Consider the following 20,877-nt stretch of genomic DNA (forward strand, 5'->3'; position numbering starts at 1 on the left):
ACTTGACAAACATTAGGTCTTTGATCCACGTTTGTTGAAGGCAGTTGAAACTTCGCTGTGGTTTTTGTAGGAAACAAGATCTGAGTTTCAAAGTCAGATATAGATGCCTCTGGAAATAAAAATGATTTTATGGGAGCCAAAGTTGATGTTTCTGGTTAAAACATGAGGTGTGATCCCCATCTTTAAAATATTTTGTAACAATATTTTATTGTGCCACCAACATAAATTTATAATGAAGAAAGAAGTGAAAAAGGGAGATCAGTTTTTATTAGGAGGTAAAATCCACAGATGAGAATGACTGACTTTTGTTTTGGGTTCTATTATAAACCATTAATAATAGCAGGAAAAGCCAGAGGATAAGTTCCTTTGTATTTCAGTGTATTTTCTCAGCTAGACCTTTACTTGACATTACCCTGCTGTGACAAGGCCAGGGATAATAGGGAAAAGAAATCTATTTTCAGCAATGATTTGGAATACAAAAAGAAACTGATTTAAATCAGACTTTGTGTGCATTTTATTCATTACAGAGGATTAGTATTTCTTAAGTCTCCTTGAGTTGTTGTGGGTTTGGGGGGATTTTTTATTTTGTTTTTCTTCTGATTCTCAGTGTTTGTTCTGTCTTCCCTGGTGCTGTTGCTGACACCAGTTTCTCCTGGAGGGCCTGGTAGCAGGCCAGGGGTTGGGCTGGCCGTGCCATCCTGCACAGAACAGCATTATCCACTAGGTGGGATGCCAGTGGATAGAAACTGACAATCCCACACTGGCTGCTGCCTTTGCTCATAGTCAGTGGTCTCCCTGGCAAATGTGCAAAGTATCTCTTAAACGCCCTTTTGCCTCCCAATAAAGGAGGGGTTTGTAGGTAACCTGAGAGCACATCTTCTTTGAACTGTGTTGTTCATAAATGCATATATGATGTGTAGCTTCTAGTTCTGCTAGAAGAAAATGAAGCATCTTCTGCCAAGAGATTCTGTCTTGTATTTGCAAAATCTAGTACATCCAGTAAGTATTACTAACTAGGCTTGTACAATTTTGAAGGGCTTTGACAGAAAAGATTGGATTTTGTTGCTGTGCAATGGAACAAAACGTTTACAATAAGCTTTGGATGTAAAGTTTTATCTGAAATACGAAGCTTTTAACTGCATTTCTTGGTTACAAAAAGCAGGCTTGGTAAAGGCAGAAATTCTGGAATAGAAGTTTCAGACATGCAGGGCCTTGGAGTTAGAGAGCATTCCTAATAGCAGCTACAGAAGAAGTAAAGATAAGGTTTGATTCTTGTGAGTTTTGAAGTGCCATATGAATTCCTGGTATCACACCAGAGTTTAGTTAGCCCATAGTGTCTCAAGAGCAAGAAGGAAAGTGCTCATAGGAACAGCCTGACACTGCTTGGCTTCCTCTCACTCACTACAAGATTTTAGAGGCATTATCCACGTGTTTAAAGTTAGGCAATGCTTATGCACCTATTTGAAATGGGGCCTCATTTAAAGCTGAATAAATTAGGTGGGATAGCTCTGGAATTTATTACAGCTCTATTACCAAAGAGTTAAACTAACCCCTTTGGGTTATACCAGGTTTGTACTGTTTTGGGTTCAAGATCTGACTCTTAACTGCTGAAGTGTAAAATGGTATCATTTATTTTCAGTTTTCAGAGTAACCTAGTTTTTAGAGTCACTGTGGCAACAACAGTGAGTCTTAGGGTAACAAAGATTAATGCTTCCCTTGGCCAAGGCACTTCAGTGGGCCACCTCACTCAGGAGCAGTGGAACTGTTCGACATGGCCTGGGTCAAATGCAGAAGTCAGGGTGCTCTGTCACTGCTGGTACAACACGCTGCATCTTAATCACCAGCTCACACTTCTCATCTCTTCCTGTTGCATGAGGGCAGGGGTCAGGGATGGCTGTGTTTGAGCAACCCTCAGTGCTCCGGCTGCCTGGGAAAGTGTGGAGACACCGCCCCTGGAGGCATTTAAAAGACATGCTCAATCTTAGGGACCTGGTTTAGTGGTGGGCTTGACACTGCTGGGTTATTGGTTAGAGTCTGATCTTAAAGTTCTTTTCTGGCTTAAATGATTCTGTGGTTCTTACCCAAGTCATCTTCATTTCATCTTCATTTATTTCTGCTAAAAGAAATGTAGTTTAAAAGATGTGAAAATACAGAAGTCTTTCAACTGACTTCAACAGCAGATATAGTTCCTTAAAGTAATGGATTTACTACTCCTTTGACATTTTGTATTCATGTAAAATGGGTGCAGATCATGAGAACTTGCAAGGAAGGAATTGGTTCCCAAGGAGATTTTGATTTAAATTGGATAAAGTTAAGAGATGTTTTTTAGTTTTCACATTTCCTGATTAGGAAAGATACCTACAGAAAGAGACTTCAAAGTGCTACATTGAAATGTCTGTCTGCCCTTTTGAAATAGAGCCCCATTGCTTTTTCTTATTATTTAAAAATCAAATTAACTTTTTTTAAAGTTTTTAAATAACTTGACCTTAACTGAACTCATGCAATCATCTTGCCATATTCCCATCATACAAATTAGCCTAGAGGAAGAGCAATTATCATCCCAGAACTTTGCTAAATTATTGCCTGATTGCTTCTTCAACCTTTTTCCTCTAAAGCCATTCTTCCATCTCTTTCTTCCCATGTTTTCCTACGGTATCCCATACAAACTATCAGCGTTCCCTGCAAGTGGACTCTCAAGTACATTTTTCCCTGACCTCACCTGGGCAGGATTTGTTTTGCCAGTTTAGTTGTGCTGTGGGTCGTAAATTTCCTGTAGGCAGGACTTCGATCCTCAGCAAAAAGGAGTGTGGAGAGGGCTCTGGAAGTGGCTCTTTTCAAAGCCCCTGCTTCCCAATGCTGTGCTCAGATGAAACCTGAATCGCCACTACTATTATTTCAGCAGTTACACAGATCATTCTACAGGGACAGTTAGGGCTATTCTTCCTCCAGGCAGCATTTTGAATCTTGTGTTTATCCAGCCATATAATGACTGTAATAGCTGGCACAGTCAGCCTGCTGTAGCTGTACTGAGTTTTATTTCATTTTCTCAGTGACCTGGGTTTGCTGCGTATTTTGTTGGGTGTGTAAATGTGGCCCTGAGGAGATAAGGAGGCAGGAGATGCACATCATAATAGAAAATAATGCTTCTATCATTTTTGAACTTAAACTAGTGAAGTGAATTTTTTTTTAAAAAGAGATTTTAACACATTTTTAGCAGAGGAACAGGAGAAACAGCTACCCCAATGAACTTGACAGTAGTGACTGGGTCAGTAAGGTGTGGGATGGGAATTTGCCACTGGTGAAGGTAAAACACCAAGACTGTTATCCTCCAATCCTTTCAGCAGCTGTCTGTGAGTTATGATGCTTCCTAGGTGATTCCAGGGATGGCTGCACCCATTCTTGGAGATGTCTTGAAGTCTGAACTCAGCCGTGTTTTCATTAATGCAGGACTATGTAATGGACAGCAGCCTGGACTGGACAAGGCTGCCTGCATGGGGAGTGTGTCCACACTGCAGTGGTTGGCCTGAAATTCAGCTGCAGGGTCAGGCAGGGTCAGGCTTTACTGTGCAGGAGCTGCAGAGCACGAGGGCCTTTCTCAAGCACCTTTCAAACCAGTGCAAGCACAGGAGTAAATGCACCCTAGAGAGCTGGCATATACTGGAGTTACAAAATACATTTTATGCTTCAAGAAACACCTCAGATGATGGATCTGTCTGTAGCACAGTATTTTAATTCCAAAGAACTCATGAATTACAGCCATTTCCTAGCTAGAATAAAATGCAGCTTGGCAATAAAGCACAATTAGGAAATCTGAAGATTTAATTTGGAAAACACTCTTAACTGCATTTTTAATGGCATCTTCAAGCTGCTTAAGTTTTTAAGGGATAATAAAATTATTTGAACTAAGTCACTGTAGCTTCAATGTCTACCTGTATCTCAGGATGTTAATTTTTGGCAGTGGAGCAAGTTATACAGTCTGTGCTCTCAATTACAATGTTAAATGTTTATCTTGAATTATTACACACTTATTCTAGTTCTAAAGACATTTCCTTTCTTTGGGGTAGGGAAGAATTTCTCCAAATATGCTGACATGTAGACATGTTTACATGTCTGGTGACATGTAGACATGTTTACAAGTGCTGGTGATTTCAGGTTTGATGGGACTTTTCAGAGTTGTTCCTGCATTTGCCACAGACTGACTGCTTAACACTTCTCATTGTTTGCACTGGGGAATAAGTGCTGTGTCTCCACACAGATTTATGTTCTTGCTGTAGTTTTATTCACTCAGTTATTCCATACATCAGTTGTTCCATATCTCAGCTTTTTTAAGTGCCAACTTTCTGTGTCTTTTATGAAACAAAAATGTGACATTTGTCTGTGTGTGCAGATTATTGTGATCCAAGTGCTTTATATAAGGAAAAACATACTATCTTTATTAGCACCTTAGTAAATGCTGAGGATTCTTTTGTTAATTATGGCTATTGGGTTATCAGAGCCTCATCCTAACATCCTGTCTTTTGCCAGCTTCCTGAGACACCTCAGGAATTCACTTAGTCTTTTTATATAATAAATGTAATGTATATATGTAATGTTTTTATTTTCTTCTCTTCTATGCAAAATGAAATTATAGCATTTATGTATTTCACAGAATGATTGTGAAAACAAATCCATTGATGACTGGAGTGATAAGACATGTTAACATGGGTTTCCAAGGGCAGAAAGTGCTGTTCAGCAAGTTATCCTCTAATTACTACTTCAATGCTATAAGCATGAAAAAGTTATTGGAATAGTTTTCTATAGAGTTACAGTAAGTGGCTATCAATTATTAATAAATAAAAAGCACATACTGCATACTAATTTAATATGAAACATTGTTTAAAGTAAAGCCATTTGCCATTTGAAAAAGAATATTAGATGAGATTTTTTCTAAACTTGAATTTGGCTCTGCTTCCATTTTTAATAGATATGTTGAAAACTGACGAGAGGAAAGAGGTTGTTAATGGGATTATTTGCAGACTGTTAATAACACAAATGCTTGGAGATTGGCCCCCAATAATTGTTCTTGTAAGTCATATAGTCATTCCTGGTCAAAAATATATCACAGAAAAACTCTTAGCAGACCAGTTGGGACATGGATTTCAAGCAATTTGAAGAAATATATTTGGGATTCTTTGTGCAGAGCAAATGGGAGACAAGCTGGTCAGAGAAATGGAAGCAGGAAGTGATGACTGAACTGCCAACACTTCTGGTCCTGCTTCCTCATCCCCACAGTGTCACTTGTGCCAAATATGTGTTCTCCCTTCAGGACATGAAGTGCTTTGATACCCCATTTTGTGAAATTACTTGTACGCTGTGGATGAAAAATAAGTTGTAAGCACAAAATATTAATTTAAAAATTGCTTTTCTTTGTAAAGAAATAGAGTTGGAACATAAATATATGTGTATAAAGGTTTGTTTGTACTTAGGACTTCCTATAAAATATGCCTGGGATCTACATTACAAAAAAAAGCTCAGAGCCCAGGTGGCTTAGATTCAAACCATGAAATAGTTTTACTTGCCTGAAATAATAAATAAATAAATAAATAAATGATCACATCTTCCATGTCGCCAGTGGTAGGTTTCTAGGCATAATCAATAATATCTCTGATACTGTCACTATCCTGGGTCTGCTTGCAGTGTCTTGTCCCTTCAGAGTGACAGAAGTTCCAGCTGTTGTTTCCCTGCCCACCAGCATTGGCCGCAGTGGGGATCCAGAACTCGCTGCGAGTGCAGGGCTCCTTGCTGAAGGAAGTCCCACCAGTTACAGAAATACCAGTGCTGCTCATGTACTCTGTATTCCCTTAGCTTTTGTGTGTTGGGAAAGAGAAGAACAAAGAGTATCAATCTCATCCTGAAATTTCCCAACCTAATATTGTCAAGTTTGGGGTTTTTTTCCAGCTTGTAGTAGACTCCAGACAGATTTGATCTATATTTTAGTGCCCGTGTTACCGTGAGGAGAAACTCCACGTGGATGGTGCTCATAGAAATAACATACTTTTAAAAGAGAATCCTCTGTAACTCTCAGAATATCAGATTAGTCATCCTACTTTTCCATAAGGATCAGTTAACACTTGGGACTCAAGAACCTGGAGTGCTTGGAGGGTTCACATTGTCAATATTTAATGGCCTGCAGTGAAGGTTTCTCAGCCTTTTCATTCCAGTAACTCTGATAATGCTTTCTGTCCACATAAAATAGATTTTAATTGATCCTTCCACCATGCTTTTGGACTCCCTCTCGCACTGAGGTGTGAAATCAGCTGTTGCTGTTTTGCAGTTTACACAAGCTCATCAGAGGGTACTTCCTGTAAAAGACTCCAGATTTCTGATTGTCTTTCCCCAAAAGTCATCTATGTGAAAGTAAATATTTAATATCTGCCAGGCTCAAATAACTAAGCTACACTTCAAAATAAATTGAATAGCAAAAATTCAATAAACCTAATTTAGAAATACCATCCATGAGCATTTATCTTCTCTCCAGTTAGAATGGACTTTGACAGAGCTGCTTGTGTTCAGCCACAGCAAGCACAAAGCATTCCTCTGGAGCTGTTCCATCCTCACCTTCACAGGATTTCTCTGTGCTGCTGAGACAGGAGAGGTAACTGGATGTTCTTCTTTTCTGGCAGGTACTGGACTGGATTGAAAATCATGGGGAAGCCTTTCTGAGCAAACACACAGGAGTGGGGAAGTCTCTACACAGAGCACGTGCGCTGCAGAAAAGACATGATGATTTTGAAGAGGTAGCACAGGTAAGAGTCAGAGACTTCTGCTGTCTGGCTTGATTTTTGTTACTCCTTTTGCATATTTAGAAAAAGGTATCGCTGTTTTGGGTCATGCTGCTCTCCTCAGTCATTTGGAGCTGCCCAGGATTCAGTCACCGAGGTCTGGAAGTCAGCATGAACACTGCAGAGCAGGATAGTGGCAGGACTTGCAATCAGAAAATCACCACACTGGGTCGATGAAAGGTCTCAAAGCCCATGAGGAATTACAAGCAGGTTACAGGAAAGTAGCACAAACTGTTGGGACATAGAGGAGAATGGTTATGAGTGAGAGTGATGAAAAAATCAATTGTTAACTCCTACAGTGGAAACTGAGGGCCTTGAGCATAAGGTGGGAAGCAGGGGAAACATCAGAGAGTGTTTGCAGTAAGGACTAGTACCCTTCCCATCCTTCAGTGCATTATGTGGAAGGGATTTTTTGTTTTGGAATGAGAGGCAATCATTACAGCTAGACATTGTTATTGTTATTAATTTTCCTCATAGAACACTGTAAGCAAGATTTTTCCAGGAATTTGGTACGAAGCCAAAATCTTACAAATTTTCCTCAAAGTAGAGTCATAGTAGATGTTTAAACATACATCCTGTCCTTATTTATAGAAATTAAAAGAAAGAGGACCTCTGCTAAGTTATTCCATGGATTGAGTAGTGCCTTTTTTTTCCACCCTAAGTATCCATGGTCAGAAATTATCCAGTCTCAGCTCTCGCTGCCAGACTGTATTACACTCTTTTGGGGTAGATTTGAAACATCTTCTATCTGTAACTGATAATCTGTAACAGTACTTCTCCTTTGGGTATTTTGGATAAATTCCTGATTGATCTATGTAAAGCAAAATGTATCAAATGCTTTGTCTTCCTGATGCACACAGGGCAGGTTATTGCTCAAATGTCTCACTGTGGCATAAGATGAAAATTTATTATATTTTAGTTTTGGTTTTCTGCAAAACCTTTCCCATGTGCTGGCCTAGTTTAGTTTAAGATATTTCCAGTAACAGGGATGTACCTCTTTTACTGTTTCCTCAGGGAAAATATTTCACTGCCTGATGGCAGCTACCAACGAGATTTTTTTTCTCCTCTCCCTCATAGTGAATTTCTATTTCTCTCAATCTCTTTTTTATTATTATTCCCTTGTTTATATCCCCGTAGTCTTATTTATCTCTCTTAAGGAGATAAATCCCAGGAAATGTGATGAATTAACAACGCTGAAATACCTGTAGAATGTTGGCACGTCTTGTCCTATGTGCCTCTTAACCATATTCAACATATTGAATTCTGCTAATATGTTTTTATTCACCAATCCCTTGAAAATATTTTCCTATCTATGCTGTTGGAGATTTAGATTACCAACATTCTTCTTTTCATTAGATGTTCAGTTCTTGATGGAGTATCCCATTGCTTGGCTTGCTAATGAATTTCAGTGTTACCTTTCAGCCGTGATGGGAAATCCTTACATACCATTGACAAATCACACAGCCTGAAAGCAGCAGTTCTGTATTGGTGGGTTTCTAAAATTTCATGGGATCACCTGTAGATTTAAGCTTTCTGGTAATAGGCTTGAATTTCTAAAAGTTCAAATTTCTGCAAAATTCTTAAAATGGATTTTAGGCTGGAGGTTGAAAACTGTGGTTCTGTAAGGCCTCATGCAAAAGCACATGATAGGGTTAGTTTTCATCCTAAAATCAATATTAGGGGCCTCTCCAGAATGAGTGCTTGAGTCAGCTGTGATTGGATGCTATACTGGGCTAGCAAATGAAGATTAGGATCATGTAATATACAGGAGCTGAAACAAGGTGATTTCATGTCCTTTGTGTCATTAATATTTTCTAAATCGCTCACTTCTGATACATTATCTTCATAATTCCCATTCCATCTCACATTTTCTGGGTCACAGTTAGCATTTTTTTCTACCTCCTCTCTGAGTATGACTTAACTAGAGATGTAGGAAACAAATTATGAACAGGTGAGAAGAGACAGAAAAATAACACGGTCCTGACAGTAGAGAGGAGAGCCAGCCATGTAACTGTCTGCACATGGAAACAACAGCTCATTTGGCCACTGCTCCCCTGGCTGATGTAATTTGGAGATACATCCCCTCATCAGGGCTGAGGAACCTTCCAGTGTGCAGTTTGCATGTGTAGGTACTAGGGTAAGTCAAAATAGAATTACTTTGCTGAAGACTTTTCTAACCTCCCTGTTAGGTCTCCTTCTATACCGTTTCAGCACATCTCTCTGTGAATAACTTCACATTTCCTTTCACTTCACAAGGCTAAATTCAGAGGAAATGAATTCTGTTCACTGGGTGACCACAGGTGTTCAGATGAAGGTGGGTGTTTCAAAGGGGGATGCAGAGGAAAGAAAGAAGTGTCATTTACATGGTTATAGAACCTCTTGGGTTCCTCTGAATCTGATTCCTTTACAGATGAGTAGAATCAATGAGCATCTCATTGCTCTGCCTGGACTGCTGTGAATATGAAGTTTATGATGCCTCCTAATTCCAAATAATTGACACAAATTGAACCTGGTTCCTCCCCAACAGCTTTGACAGGAATAGCTTCCTCTGGTGCATTCACATGAGAATATTATTGCTAATTTATGAGGCCTGTCTGCAGTGTGACAGTGGAATGTGGTGCTGGCAAATGGACATGGGGACACACAGTGAGGGGAAGTGAAAGGAATCTCAGGCTTTATCTGAGGTCAAGGACTTCAGAATACAATACTCTTTGCTTTGGACAGAGTAAAAGTGAGGGTAAGAGGAGAGGCCATAAATTTATCATGCCTGGAATTCTATTGCAGAAGCTTCTAGTGGGGTTGATTTTGCAGTTGGGGAATAAATCTCCTTTCTACTCTGATTATGATCAATTTTTATTCTTCCTATTTCCCTTCTTGATGCTTAACACTTTAGAGTTGGTTGGAAATTAATTCTAAGTTTAAATATTTGTTATTTTTCTCAGGCTAGCAAACATCTTTGCCATGGCTAGGGTGGATAACGGGCAGGACTTTTTCCCAATATAATCATGTAATAAAGCAGATATGCCATCATCCTAAACAAACTATTGAGTTTGCCCATTCCCCTCATCAGGATGTTAATTAGTAGCTTTACTGGCAATAAAAAGAATTATGTTTATTTTTCTTAAATAATATAAAAAGTCTTCACCTGACACACCTGGTGAGCTTGACAATATAAGCCATAATATTTTCTATTGCCAGTTCTCTGATAAGAATGCTTAGCCTGCCATATAATATAAATTTATTCTCAAAAATACGCTCTCTTTGGCTCTGATATATTTGTTCTTATCTCTTGCTGTTTCAGGAGGGCATTTGCAAAGGTCAGACTAGAAGCAATTTTCAGGAGTCTTCTTGACATTTTTAACAGGGGGCAAAACATTCCTAGTTTTGCTTTACTGCATGTTTACCAGAGTCTTGTGTCTGGCGTTGCTGTGCTGAGAAATGCTCTGATTGACTGACCTGCCAAGGCACTAGATTGAGAGGTGGAACGTGCTCCCTCTAAGTCTGATTAGAAACTGCAGATTGATAAATCTGGATGTAATGATTCAATCAGGCATGGCCCAGATAGATCCCATTCCTGCATGCAGCTGTGCTTGGAAAAATGTCAGTGATTTTACAGCGCTGTGTTGTGGGCAGTAGGAAATGTTATTTGGGGTCTCTTTCTCTCATAACTGCTGTTTAGACAAAGCTCTGGCAATTTTTCTGACTGTATTTATACTACACGGAGCACGCAGATGGCAAATGTTTGAATTTGGATTAAAAAGCCTGAGCTCCTGGGAGGGAGGTTGTTGTCTTGTATATACCTGCAACTGTTTCTCAGTCGGTGCTAATAGTGTTCACGGGCTGCCGCTGGGAAAGTGCCAACCTCGGCACAGCACAGTGCCTGCTGTGCCCTGAAATTTAGTAGCCTGGCATTATCAAGACATCACCAAAGGAATATCACTGTGGATGTAGCTACAGTGTTCCAATGATGGCCTCTTTGCTTGGCTGGAGTTATTTTTTGCAAATCAGATAACTGTAGTTCGGCCGGTTACGGTTGTAAATCAAAAGACAATTTTATTTTAGGCTCTCTAACTTTTCCTTATTTTCAGGGCTTTTATCCTGAAAAGGGCATGCCTTCCAGTTGGAAAAGTCTCCCAACACTTCAATACTACCTAGCTGAACTGCATGTGTTGTTCTCTGTATATGAAGAGAGGGTCACAGATCATTTTCCTCTCTTGTGGCATTCCCAGCAATCAGAGGTTAAGGTGGCCTTCTCAGCATCCTCTGCTCACAAAGAGCATTGCTGCCTTTGTGCTGCTGCCGAATTAGGAAAGGTACTGGGAAGCTGCTCTGACAATCCCTTGCATTCTGCTGCCGCAGGTCTGAGTGGTTTCGTGAATGGTCTGAAACGAGCATTTCTGTCGCCTTTCTGCCTCTACGAGCTTTTCCCTCAGCCGTTCAGGTTTATCCGCCTTTTGGCCGGCGAACCGGTGCGGATTTCCACCTGCAGATGGCACTCGCAATGCGCTGGAGAGCCTTGAGCCCTAATGGGAAACAGAGCCGATGTTTCTCATCCAAACTAACCAAACATTGTCTCGCAGTGAAATGAAGCAGAAGTGGAAGCTGGCTCGCTCCCTGTCCCATGGTGTTCTCCCACCCCTGCCAAAACCCACGTTGTTCAAGGTCACCCAGAAAAACAACCCCCCTAATATTTCATTTTTTTTGAATGCAGAGCTGGGCTGTCCATGGTTCAAGTCAAGGTGGTGCTTGTCATCTGTGTTTATGGGATAAGCTGCCCTCAGATCTTTGGAGGTTTTCTCAAGGCTCTTGGGCCACATTCAGCTCACAGCTACAACTGGGTTTGCATTCAGTACCTGTGTGTGTGTTTACATGCAACAGTTGGTGTATTTTTCATGGTAATCCAAAGGCACTGATGTTTATAAGGTGAAATATTGCAACAAAGCACATGTTCTTAACAGCCTTGGCTCAAAATAAGAAGGCTGTCCTTTCTTATCAAACACAGTAAGAAGAGTGACTGGAGGCTGTGTGGCCATCAGAGTTCGTGGGGTTTGTCCAGTGCAGCAGCTCTTGGTTCAGGCCTTGTGTCTAAAACAGTTTTGATCTAGGTACATGGCTGGATCTTCTATTCCTGACTTTTAAAGCTTTAGGGGATTCATTCTGCCAAGGTATAAGTGCAATGTAGTGGACTGTTCTTGAATTATTACAAAGAAGAAGAGCCAGACAAAATGTGAAAAAAATGCTGGACTTTGCACTCTGGCATTTGGGAAGCCATTCAGTTTTCCTGTTCTTGGGTATCTGTGCTTGCCTTCCTCCAAGACAGCTTTGGAATATGATGCTTAAACACCTGAACACTGGCTTTGTATCATCAAAGTTACCCTTATGTGTATATGCACAGTTCCTTTAAGACTCAGCTCTTCCTTTTTATTCATCTCAGGGAGCTAAATGTTTTTTCTGCAAGTGAAGGCTTTCAGCAGAGACCTTGCAAGCCAAGGGCCTGTATCAGCTATAAGAAATCAAGGCTGAGGTGATATTCTTCATCTAAGAAGCAATTTGTTCTCCACTATTCCTTTCTAGAGTATTCCCTTCCTCCGTTCTGCTGTTCCTAAAATACTGTCAGTTCAGAGTTTTCGAAAAGCCCTCGCAGATAAAAAGAACTTTAGGTGCAAATATGTTGAAAAAATATGATTGTTTGTCATGTGAAATGTCCAGAGGATCCAGTAAGAAATTTTACAGGTAAAAATGGTGTTGTGTGACCTCTCAGTCCTACACAGTTTTATTTGAACTGCTTTAAAACTAAGTGTGGTAATGGAATAGTCAGGCCAAAGCTGAATTGCAAACAGCTACTTCTTTGGCCTTCAGGATAAAAACCTAGTGCTTTCCCATACAAATTCCAGCTCTATTGGATGTCGTTGTTCTAAAGTTTGGCATGAAGTTCAGTACTGATGTAAAACAGCTAGGAATAAATTAAGAGTCCATGTTGATAATGAGCACTTAGGAAGCATTGTCCCAAGGTGGGTTTTTTAACTATTATTTTGTTTTACTTTTTACAGTTTTGTGACCTGTCTGGTTGTTGAAAAGAATAGATTGCAGGGTGTACTGGATTTTTCCCTTTGGACTGAGTGACTAAAATCTTATGTAGGATGAAATCTTAACCCAAAACAGGGAGAAAGCAGACAATTAAACCTGTTAAGAAATATGCTCAAAGTTGGCAAAAATAACTGTACTTTCAGTAATGCCAAATCTTTTTTAAAATAACAAAAGCATGAGACAGACAGCAAAAAATCAGATCTACTCTTATTTTCATCATCCTTTACGTGGCCATTAGCAAGTTCTGAAGCTATAATCTGCTTTTTCCTGTTCACTTCATTTATGTAAATGTATTCACTTCTACACAAAGAGGAAAAAATGCCCACTGGCAGAAGATTACACAGGCCTTTGTCCACGGTGCAGGAGCTCCAGAACTCTTGGTTTCTCCTCCTGGCTGGCATCAGGCTGCATCTGGCAGTCACAGCCAGCAGAAATCAGTGGAATTGCCAATACATGGGCTGTCTGTGAAGGTTATCTAGGGACTGCTGGATCCAAAACCTTCTAACAGAATACCTGGGGGCTGGATAGTTTATCATGGGAGCTGTATTAAAACTCTGTGCATGAAGTCTAGAAGCCTCTGGGTGCCTCAGGGCGTATCTGCATTGCAAGAGCAGAGATACCAAAATGGTTCTGCACAGCCTGAACCGGGAACCAAAAAGGCTGGGAAGGGCTGGGCAGATTGCCTGGGTCGGATGTGATGCTTTGGGGACTAAGTCAGAAGCAGGGCATGTGAGACGTGTTTTCCCTGAGGAAGTGTGAAGGAAGGACTCTTCAGAGCACATTATGGATATAATTCCCATGGAGACTCTGGTAGCAGCAGCCTGGCAAATATTCTGGAAACAATGGAATTGAATTGGTGGCCAGTGGTACTCCATGATCTAGTGGTAGTGGAGAACCTGTTTTAGACAGGCTCTATAATGGCACAGAGATCTTCCTGGCAGTCGTATGAAGAGCTGTGTCTATTATGCCATGTCTTTGAGTTTGCATTTCAGTGTATTTCTCCTCCAGCTTAAGGTGATTTTCTTTCCTATTTCTTCTCTTCCAAAAGCACTTGACAGCTGGATCTTTTCATTAAACCTCCTGCAGCATGATTCACAATCTAAATACTCCCATAAAATCTCAAGTCTTGGCAACACAGTGCATTTTTTCACAATTGCCAGGATCTAGCTTCCTATCACTGGTTTATTTGGGTAGGTTTATTTTTGTGTCTTTAAAATATGCTCCTTTAATTTCCTATAAATGCATAATGCTCTTTCCATGGCAGAAAGGGAGACAATGAAGCTATTTAAGAAATATATATATTTAATTCTGGAGGTTCTGGAAAATAGAATTTCTATTGTGTGGTGAATTCTGAGATTTTGAACTGATTTCTTTTTGAATCAGAAAAGACAGCCAATGTTTCCTAAAGAAGATAAATCCTGGAATTTGTTTCTTCAAGGCCCAAAACTTCTTAAAGAGAACACTGGAAAATTATAGCACTGATATGTTATATAAACTGAGTACTAAAAATATATCCATTATGATACTGATGTATCAACTGAATAAACCTAGAGCTGAAACAAAAGGTATTTACCTCTAACAGTTTCTGTGAAATATACCCACTTAAAAGGACTGCTGCTGTTCTGACTGACCTGTCTGTGTTGATGAAAACCATCATCATCTAAAGGCTTTTAAAACTTTCTGGTCATTTTTCTTTGTGCTCTTCTTATTGGCAGGTCAGTGGGTTATCAAACTGTACCTTATCGATTCCAGAAGATTAATTGTAGCAATGTCCAAGTCTCATTTGTAATGATGGTGGACTGGTATGCTTCAATTTCTTGTAGCTATTGATAACAGGGAGGCTCCAGGGGAAAAGAGTGACACTGTGAATCGTATCAGCATTTTCAGTTTGTGATTCTGTTCTAGTGCAGTTGAAGGACCTGCCCCAGGCTGTGCTGCTGCCTCTGGGCCAGCCAGTGATGGCTTTAGGAGAACAGCACAACATGAGCCACAGCAACTGGTTATGACATTGCTGCCAGTCAAAAGTATGCTGCTTTGCAGGCACTGGTGGAAAGGAAATTTAATGTAGATTAAGCCAATATCAGAGATTTGTATGCAGTAACAGAGCAAAATAATTTTCAAGGACAGATTTTAAGTATTTGTTATCATTGTGCAAATTTTCTGGAAATAGACCGAGTTCCATTGATCACTCTGCTGCACAAGATTTAGAACAAAATCACGTTCCAATTTCAGACAAATTGCTTATAATTAACTTGTTCTGAAGAGTGGAGAATCTAGTTTGATGGCTTTGCACTGCAGAGAAGCTGCTTGGTAGTGTGACTGTCCCTCTCTTCTTTCCCAGTCATGGATCCCTGATTGTCCAGATGAAGGATGTTCTCTTAGTCCCACATCAGGTGTTTGAATTGTCTAAAAACTACACTTGCATTACGAGACTATTGCAGAGCCTTTATACTGGTTATACATAAATTGAAATATTCAACCAGCATTTTATTGCATATAAACCTATTTTTAAATTTTATTTTCCTGGAATAGTGTTCAGATCTCAATTTCCCCTCTATAAGATAGGGAAACCTCAGTGGATTTACACAGTTCTTTTGGAATTACACATGTGTGAATAAGGACAGAAATCTTAATGTGTGTATAAATAATTCACTTGTTGATTCAGTACTTGTAGCCCAGCCACTAATATTGCCCTCCATGTGGTCTGTGAGGTCTGGTTTTGCGTAACCAAGTCCCGAGGAAGCACTGTTTTGTGTCACTATGGAAATGGCTTCTGGTTCAAGGCATTTAGGCACCTTTGTTTAGTGTCTGGTTCAGAGCACCACCACATACAGAGCCTTCTCCTCCTTTGCTGAGCTAGGGAGAGAAATTCGAAGATTGACATGAGGAAAGCAGGCAGAATCATCCTTGTCATGCCTCTACATTTAAAATGAAGCTTGTTTGGGGAGAAGGAAATTACAGAATTTGCAAGAAGTCAGGAACTGAGACAGGAGATGTCTCTGAACTGTCAGTGAGCGTGTGCACATGTGTTAGTTTAGCATGACTGCCTGTTTTAGTATGCAGCTGATACAACAGAAACCGCTGCGTGCTCCAGAACAATAGCACCAGCTCCTATTAACACATGACTCTCATTTTTATTAGGGTGTTTTGTCCAATGCATGAGATTTTGTCAGTGCTGGTTTTTTTCTGTGCAGCGAAGGTGAGTCTTTGTCACACTGGTGAGATCCACAGCTTTGCAGCAAGCAGAGAGCCAAGCCTGCTGTTGCCTCCTCTGGAGTAAAGTTAAGGCTCAGTTCAGAAGCACGCAGCATAAAAGGGTGGTTGTGACTCGTTAATATCAGGGAATGGGCAGTGCAGCCTTCACATTAAATGTGTCAGCTGAAGCGAGTGCACTGTTGGGTAGAATGAAGGATGTCTCTGTCTGGAGAGGAGAGATGGCTGACACCACTGGTGTTTGGCCTCTGGCCCCTGGTTGTTTTGCCAGTGGCCAGGATTTATATTGACAAACCAGAGCTTGGATTTGTCAATGCCCACACATCAAAGTTAAGTGCAGGAAGGACTGGAAACCTGCAGTGCTCCACGGTGGGGGAGAAGGGTCTGGTACAATCTCAGTGTTACTTTCTGTTGTCTTCTTTGGTTTGTTTTAGGCTCAAAATAGACCTAATTGAAACCTCTTGAAAATCAGAGATAGGTGTTTGTTCCCACCACCAAAGTGGCTCAGACAAATGTTACCCAGCCAGGAATGGATTTATAACTCTCCTCCTTTGGAAAAAGGTAACATTTTCTGACTCGGGGTGGAAAGCTGCTCCTGCCAGTTCCAGGCCCTTTCCCAAAGGATTCACAGTTTCATCTGTGCCACAGCACAGTTCCTCAGTGCACACTGAGTGATGGGCACTGCTCAGGCTCCACTCCTCTGTCATGCACTGAAAACCAAACGGGAGAGAAGCAGCCCCACAGCACAGCCAGGGCTGTGCAGCCATGCTGAAATGCCAGTCATCTCTTCTGAGTGTGCTCCTCCTTGGGATGGGGAATTGGGTCAGTGGGTCATTTAACCATTGCAAATTTAGTTTTTTTTATAGGCAGGCGCAGGTAAATGTGGGACAGAAAAAAAAGAGATTTTTCAGAGCACAGACGCGAATCTGATTTGTGTGCTAGCATCGGGATGTGCAAAAAGGAGATTTTGGATGAGAATGCTGGGAGGAGAGTGACTTGCAGTTTGGACCTGCTGGACATGTCTCCAGGGTGGGGGTAGGTGCCCAGATCCTACTGTTTGGGGTTTGGCACAGGGACAGCAGGCAGAGAGAGATCAAAAGACAACTCAAAGAGAATTTCTCTGATCTTTGCTTTTGTCTCGTATCATGGCCAGTCTTATCCTTTGGGGGTTGATTTGGGATTTTTGAAGGGGATTGGATAGGGAGAAGGAAGGACTCAGAAACACTCAATAAAGACTACAGTAGAAAGCCATCAGGATATGGCGGATCTTGACTATAGAGGCAGTATCTCATATGCCTCTGATATTCACGGAGATCTACCACTTGCCAAGAATCAGTATGTTTTATAGCATGAAAATTTCTGGTGGGAATGCCTCTGTACCAGATCTCTCACTGTAAGTCATTATTAAGATATATTTATCTCAGATCATGTGTGGCCCCCTAATAAGAGCCAGAAATAAAACCGTGATATTTTTCTAAATCTTTGTTGTGCTTATGGATAAGCTGAATTGAATTTCATTCACACAGTAGAACACATTTTTAAAATGGACCCCATATGAGTGCTTTCTGGCCAACATGAAAAATGTTAGTTCCTGTCTGGAACTTTTCTAAAGTCTGGTATAAAATAAATAAAATGTTCTGTTACTTCCAGGGTAGTGAAACCTCCTTCCATTTTTCCTCAGTGTAAGTATGCAATACATCTCCCTAGGTGTTACAGGAGATTTTAATCTTTTGAAGTTTTGGGGAAGACAAAGCCGTTAGTCCATCCTGCTTTGGTGGCACCTCTGAAGAACTAATTTGATGGGTAAGCCTTACAGACAGTTCAAATGTCAGAGAAATAACAGTGGTGAAAAATGGGTTTATAAATCAAGTAAGATTCAGAGAATGGTTTCTACTCATTTGAAACAAATTCCAGTGTGTAAAGCACGACAGAGAGACAAATTAATGTTGATAGTGAAGAGATTCTCAATCCAAAGGGACCGTTTTGCTGACCTGCTCCTAAAGATGCTCAGCTAGAACAAGGAGGTGAAGTAAAAAGTTACTTCAACTTTAATTGAAGCTGAAGGAGACTGTTTTATTAATGTTGATAGCAGAGGGGCATTCTCCATGCAATTATCTGAAGTCCAGAGAGCAGGGAGATGGGGATGGATGTTATCTAAGTGGTGTGTTACTATTCCTGTTCATAGAGTATGTTGAGAAGCCTCGTCTTGCCAAATGGAATTATCCAAATTGTGAACAGAAGTGTCGGTGTTTTATTCTAATTGTGTGTTTGTTTCTGGCAGGCAATGTACTGAAGTGTGAGGTTTATGCTGGAAGGAAAGTGATTTTTTTTTTTTTTAAGTGATGAATTTTTAAGTGATTCCTTGCTACTAGTTAAATTTAACGGGGCAAGTAGGAGGGATCCAGGAGAACACCAAGGGGCTCCCTGCTTCCCTCTGAATCTCCAGGGAATATAGGCAGTGCTAGGACATGGCACCACATGATGTGATGCCCTCACTGAGAGCATCTCCTGCACCACTCCCACCTGGGCTGGTGCACAGGAGCTGATGCAATGCAGCGTGTCGGGGAGGAAATCTGTATTTCAAAGGAGTGGCAGCAAAAATGTAATTAAACCTTGGCATCCTTCCTCAGGTAGCAGCAGTGCACTAACTGTGCTAAAAGGATGTGGTGTATCTTCCTCTGTATTTTTTTCTGTTGACAATCAGTTTGCTTGTCAGAGGTGGCTTTTCACTTATGGCAAAAAAGAGCTCACTGCAAATCTGGAGGTCCTATGATGTATTAGTGGTACACTTACCTTTTTGCAGCAGGCTGTGTTGCATTTTTGTCATCTATTACCAGACAGAAAGAATGATTGTTATGTGATGTATATACAGCACTGTCTTGTGCTCCAGACTGCCTGGTTTCAATATTCAGCTGTGTAGGAATTCTTAAGCTGAAAGCTCTGGAGAACGTGGGTCAAAGTTTTGCCGAATTTTCGTCCATTAAACATTATCTCATTCTATGAACAGTCCCATGCCACTCCAAATGGGTTTCAGGAAAGATATAATAGCCTGTCCCCACATTCATGGCAATAAGAGCATAGCTGAGTCAGGGTAGTGGCTGTGATGGAAATGGAGAGGAAATGCTTTGCTATCTTATTTAAAGTAGGTTTTATAAAAAATACAGGCACAGAATTCACATTCTCACAAGTTTATTTCTGCTTCTGTTTTCAAGGCAACCATGATGCCAGTTGTACTTGGTGCTGGCTTTTCCAAGTGCTGAAGACAGCCCAAAGCCTTTGAATACTGTTGTTGCCATGTCTTTGAAATCTCCAAACCATGAGCATGATATTAAACCCAGAATGCCTGGAGTTACTTCAATTCTGGAGTCCAACTGGACTTGATAAAGCTGTCATGGTTGCACTCATGTCTGTAGGGCTCAGAAAAGATGTGAACTGAGCTTTTGGGACAGAAAACAATACCATGCCCTCCTGAATTGCTGCTCACCTTGGAGCTGCTGCATGTTTATTTCTTCACCCGCTTTCCCTTTTGCCCCTATCATAAAGAAGTTGTGGAGCTTTGCTGTGAACCACTTGGGTTTTTTGATGATATTAATCATTTAAGAAGCTTTCAAAAGGAGCTGCATTTCACTCCTGACAGTTTGCTTTCTTGTGCTCCCTTGTCATTTCCACAAAAGAAAATGCTTTCCTCATTTTTGCTGAATTTCAAAGGCTCAGTTACCATACAGTCACTTGAGCAGCTCTCAGTTGTACACTCTGCAAGTTACTCAGTTATGAAATTGGGCAGTGATAATTCTGTTTTAGTGGTACACTCACTGTGCTGCATAACAGTGAGCAGTATCAGTTTGGTTTCATGTTTGGTACCAGAACAATTGTTTTGTTGTCTTCATTGTCCTGCTTTCCCTGCTGCTTCTCACTTTCACATTCCTGTTCCTGTACAAGGATGGTCTCAAAGTGAAGGGACTAAGCTATTTTCATGCATATTACCAAGAATAAAATACTAGAATAAAACCTAGCCAATAATCATCAATTTCAAATATGTTTCCTAATTCTTATAGATCCTTGTGAAGACCATAAAATAGTGAAACAGCAGGGGTATTTCACCATCTCATTTTGATATTCTGTTTGGATATGCTTCTACCAGAAGAGCAGTAAGGTGGCAGAAAATAAAAACTGAAATATTCTTATAAGCACAAAATGAGCCTCCATGTAATTTGCTTTCCCAGCTGTCTGCCTCTCTTGGTCTCAGGATGACACTGAAGGGCCTGAGAAGTGTAGATCTTTGCCAAGCCAGCTTTTGTTGTTTGTGTATTTGTAGTATGTACACACAGATGTGCATCTATGTGTCTTTACATACTTATTAATATTGGGTGATGTGTGTGATTTTAGATGTAATTTAAGACATTATTTCACTGTATATTTCACTGGCATTTCGTTGAGTAATGGTTGTGATCACACTGGAGTTAATTAGCATGATTGTGGTAATGGGAGTGTTTTCTACTTGATGTATGAGTGCACTCCTGATTAAGATGAACAATTGATGGGATGAAATACACCATAGCCAACTTTTTTTTTAATCTAAAGTAAGCACTCAATATGAAACAGCACTAAGAGGAATTCTTTCAGCTAATGTATTCCCAGCTATTAATTCCAATCTTGCTTATTTATTAGTTGGAAGGTAGCTTTTAATCAATTTATCTGGCATTTCAGCAGTTGATGTAATGTGTAAATGTCACTCTTTTAAATTCAAATAATGAAT

General features: G+C 40.4%; 1 protein-coding gene across 17 annotated transcripts in view; it reads left to right on the forward strand.

The window, feature by feature from the left end:
- Positions 1-20,877, forward strand: part of KALRN (kalirin RhoGEF kinase) — a 503,525-nt gene that overhangs the window by 276,444 nt on the left and 206,204 nt on the right. For all 17 annotated transcript variants that reach the window (XR_011152025.1, XM_069021109.1, XM_069021107.1 and 14 more), the window contains one exon: positions 6,663-6,785. Coding sequence is in view for 16 of the 17 variants with exons in the window: in XM_069021109.1 (XP_068877210.1) it covers positions 6,663-6,785 (123 nt within the window). In the remaining variant the exon portion in view is untranslated. The remainder of the gene's footprint in view (positions 1-6,662; positions 6,786-20,877) is intronic.

Source organism: Aphelocoma coerulescens, chromosome 7 (assembly GCF_041296385.1).
Source record: "Aphelocoma coerulescens isolate FSJ_1873_10779 chromosome 7, UR_Acoe_1.0, whole genome shotgun sequence".
In the NCBI taxonomy this organism is placed as follows: Eukaryota; Metazoa; Chordata; class Aves; order Passeriformes; family Corvidae; genus Aphelocoma; species Aphelocoma coerulescens.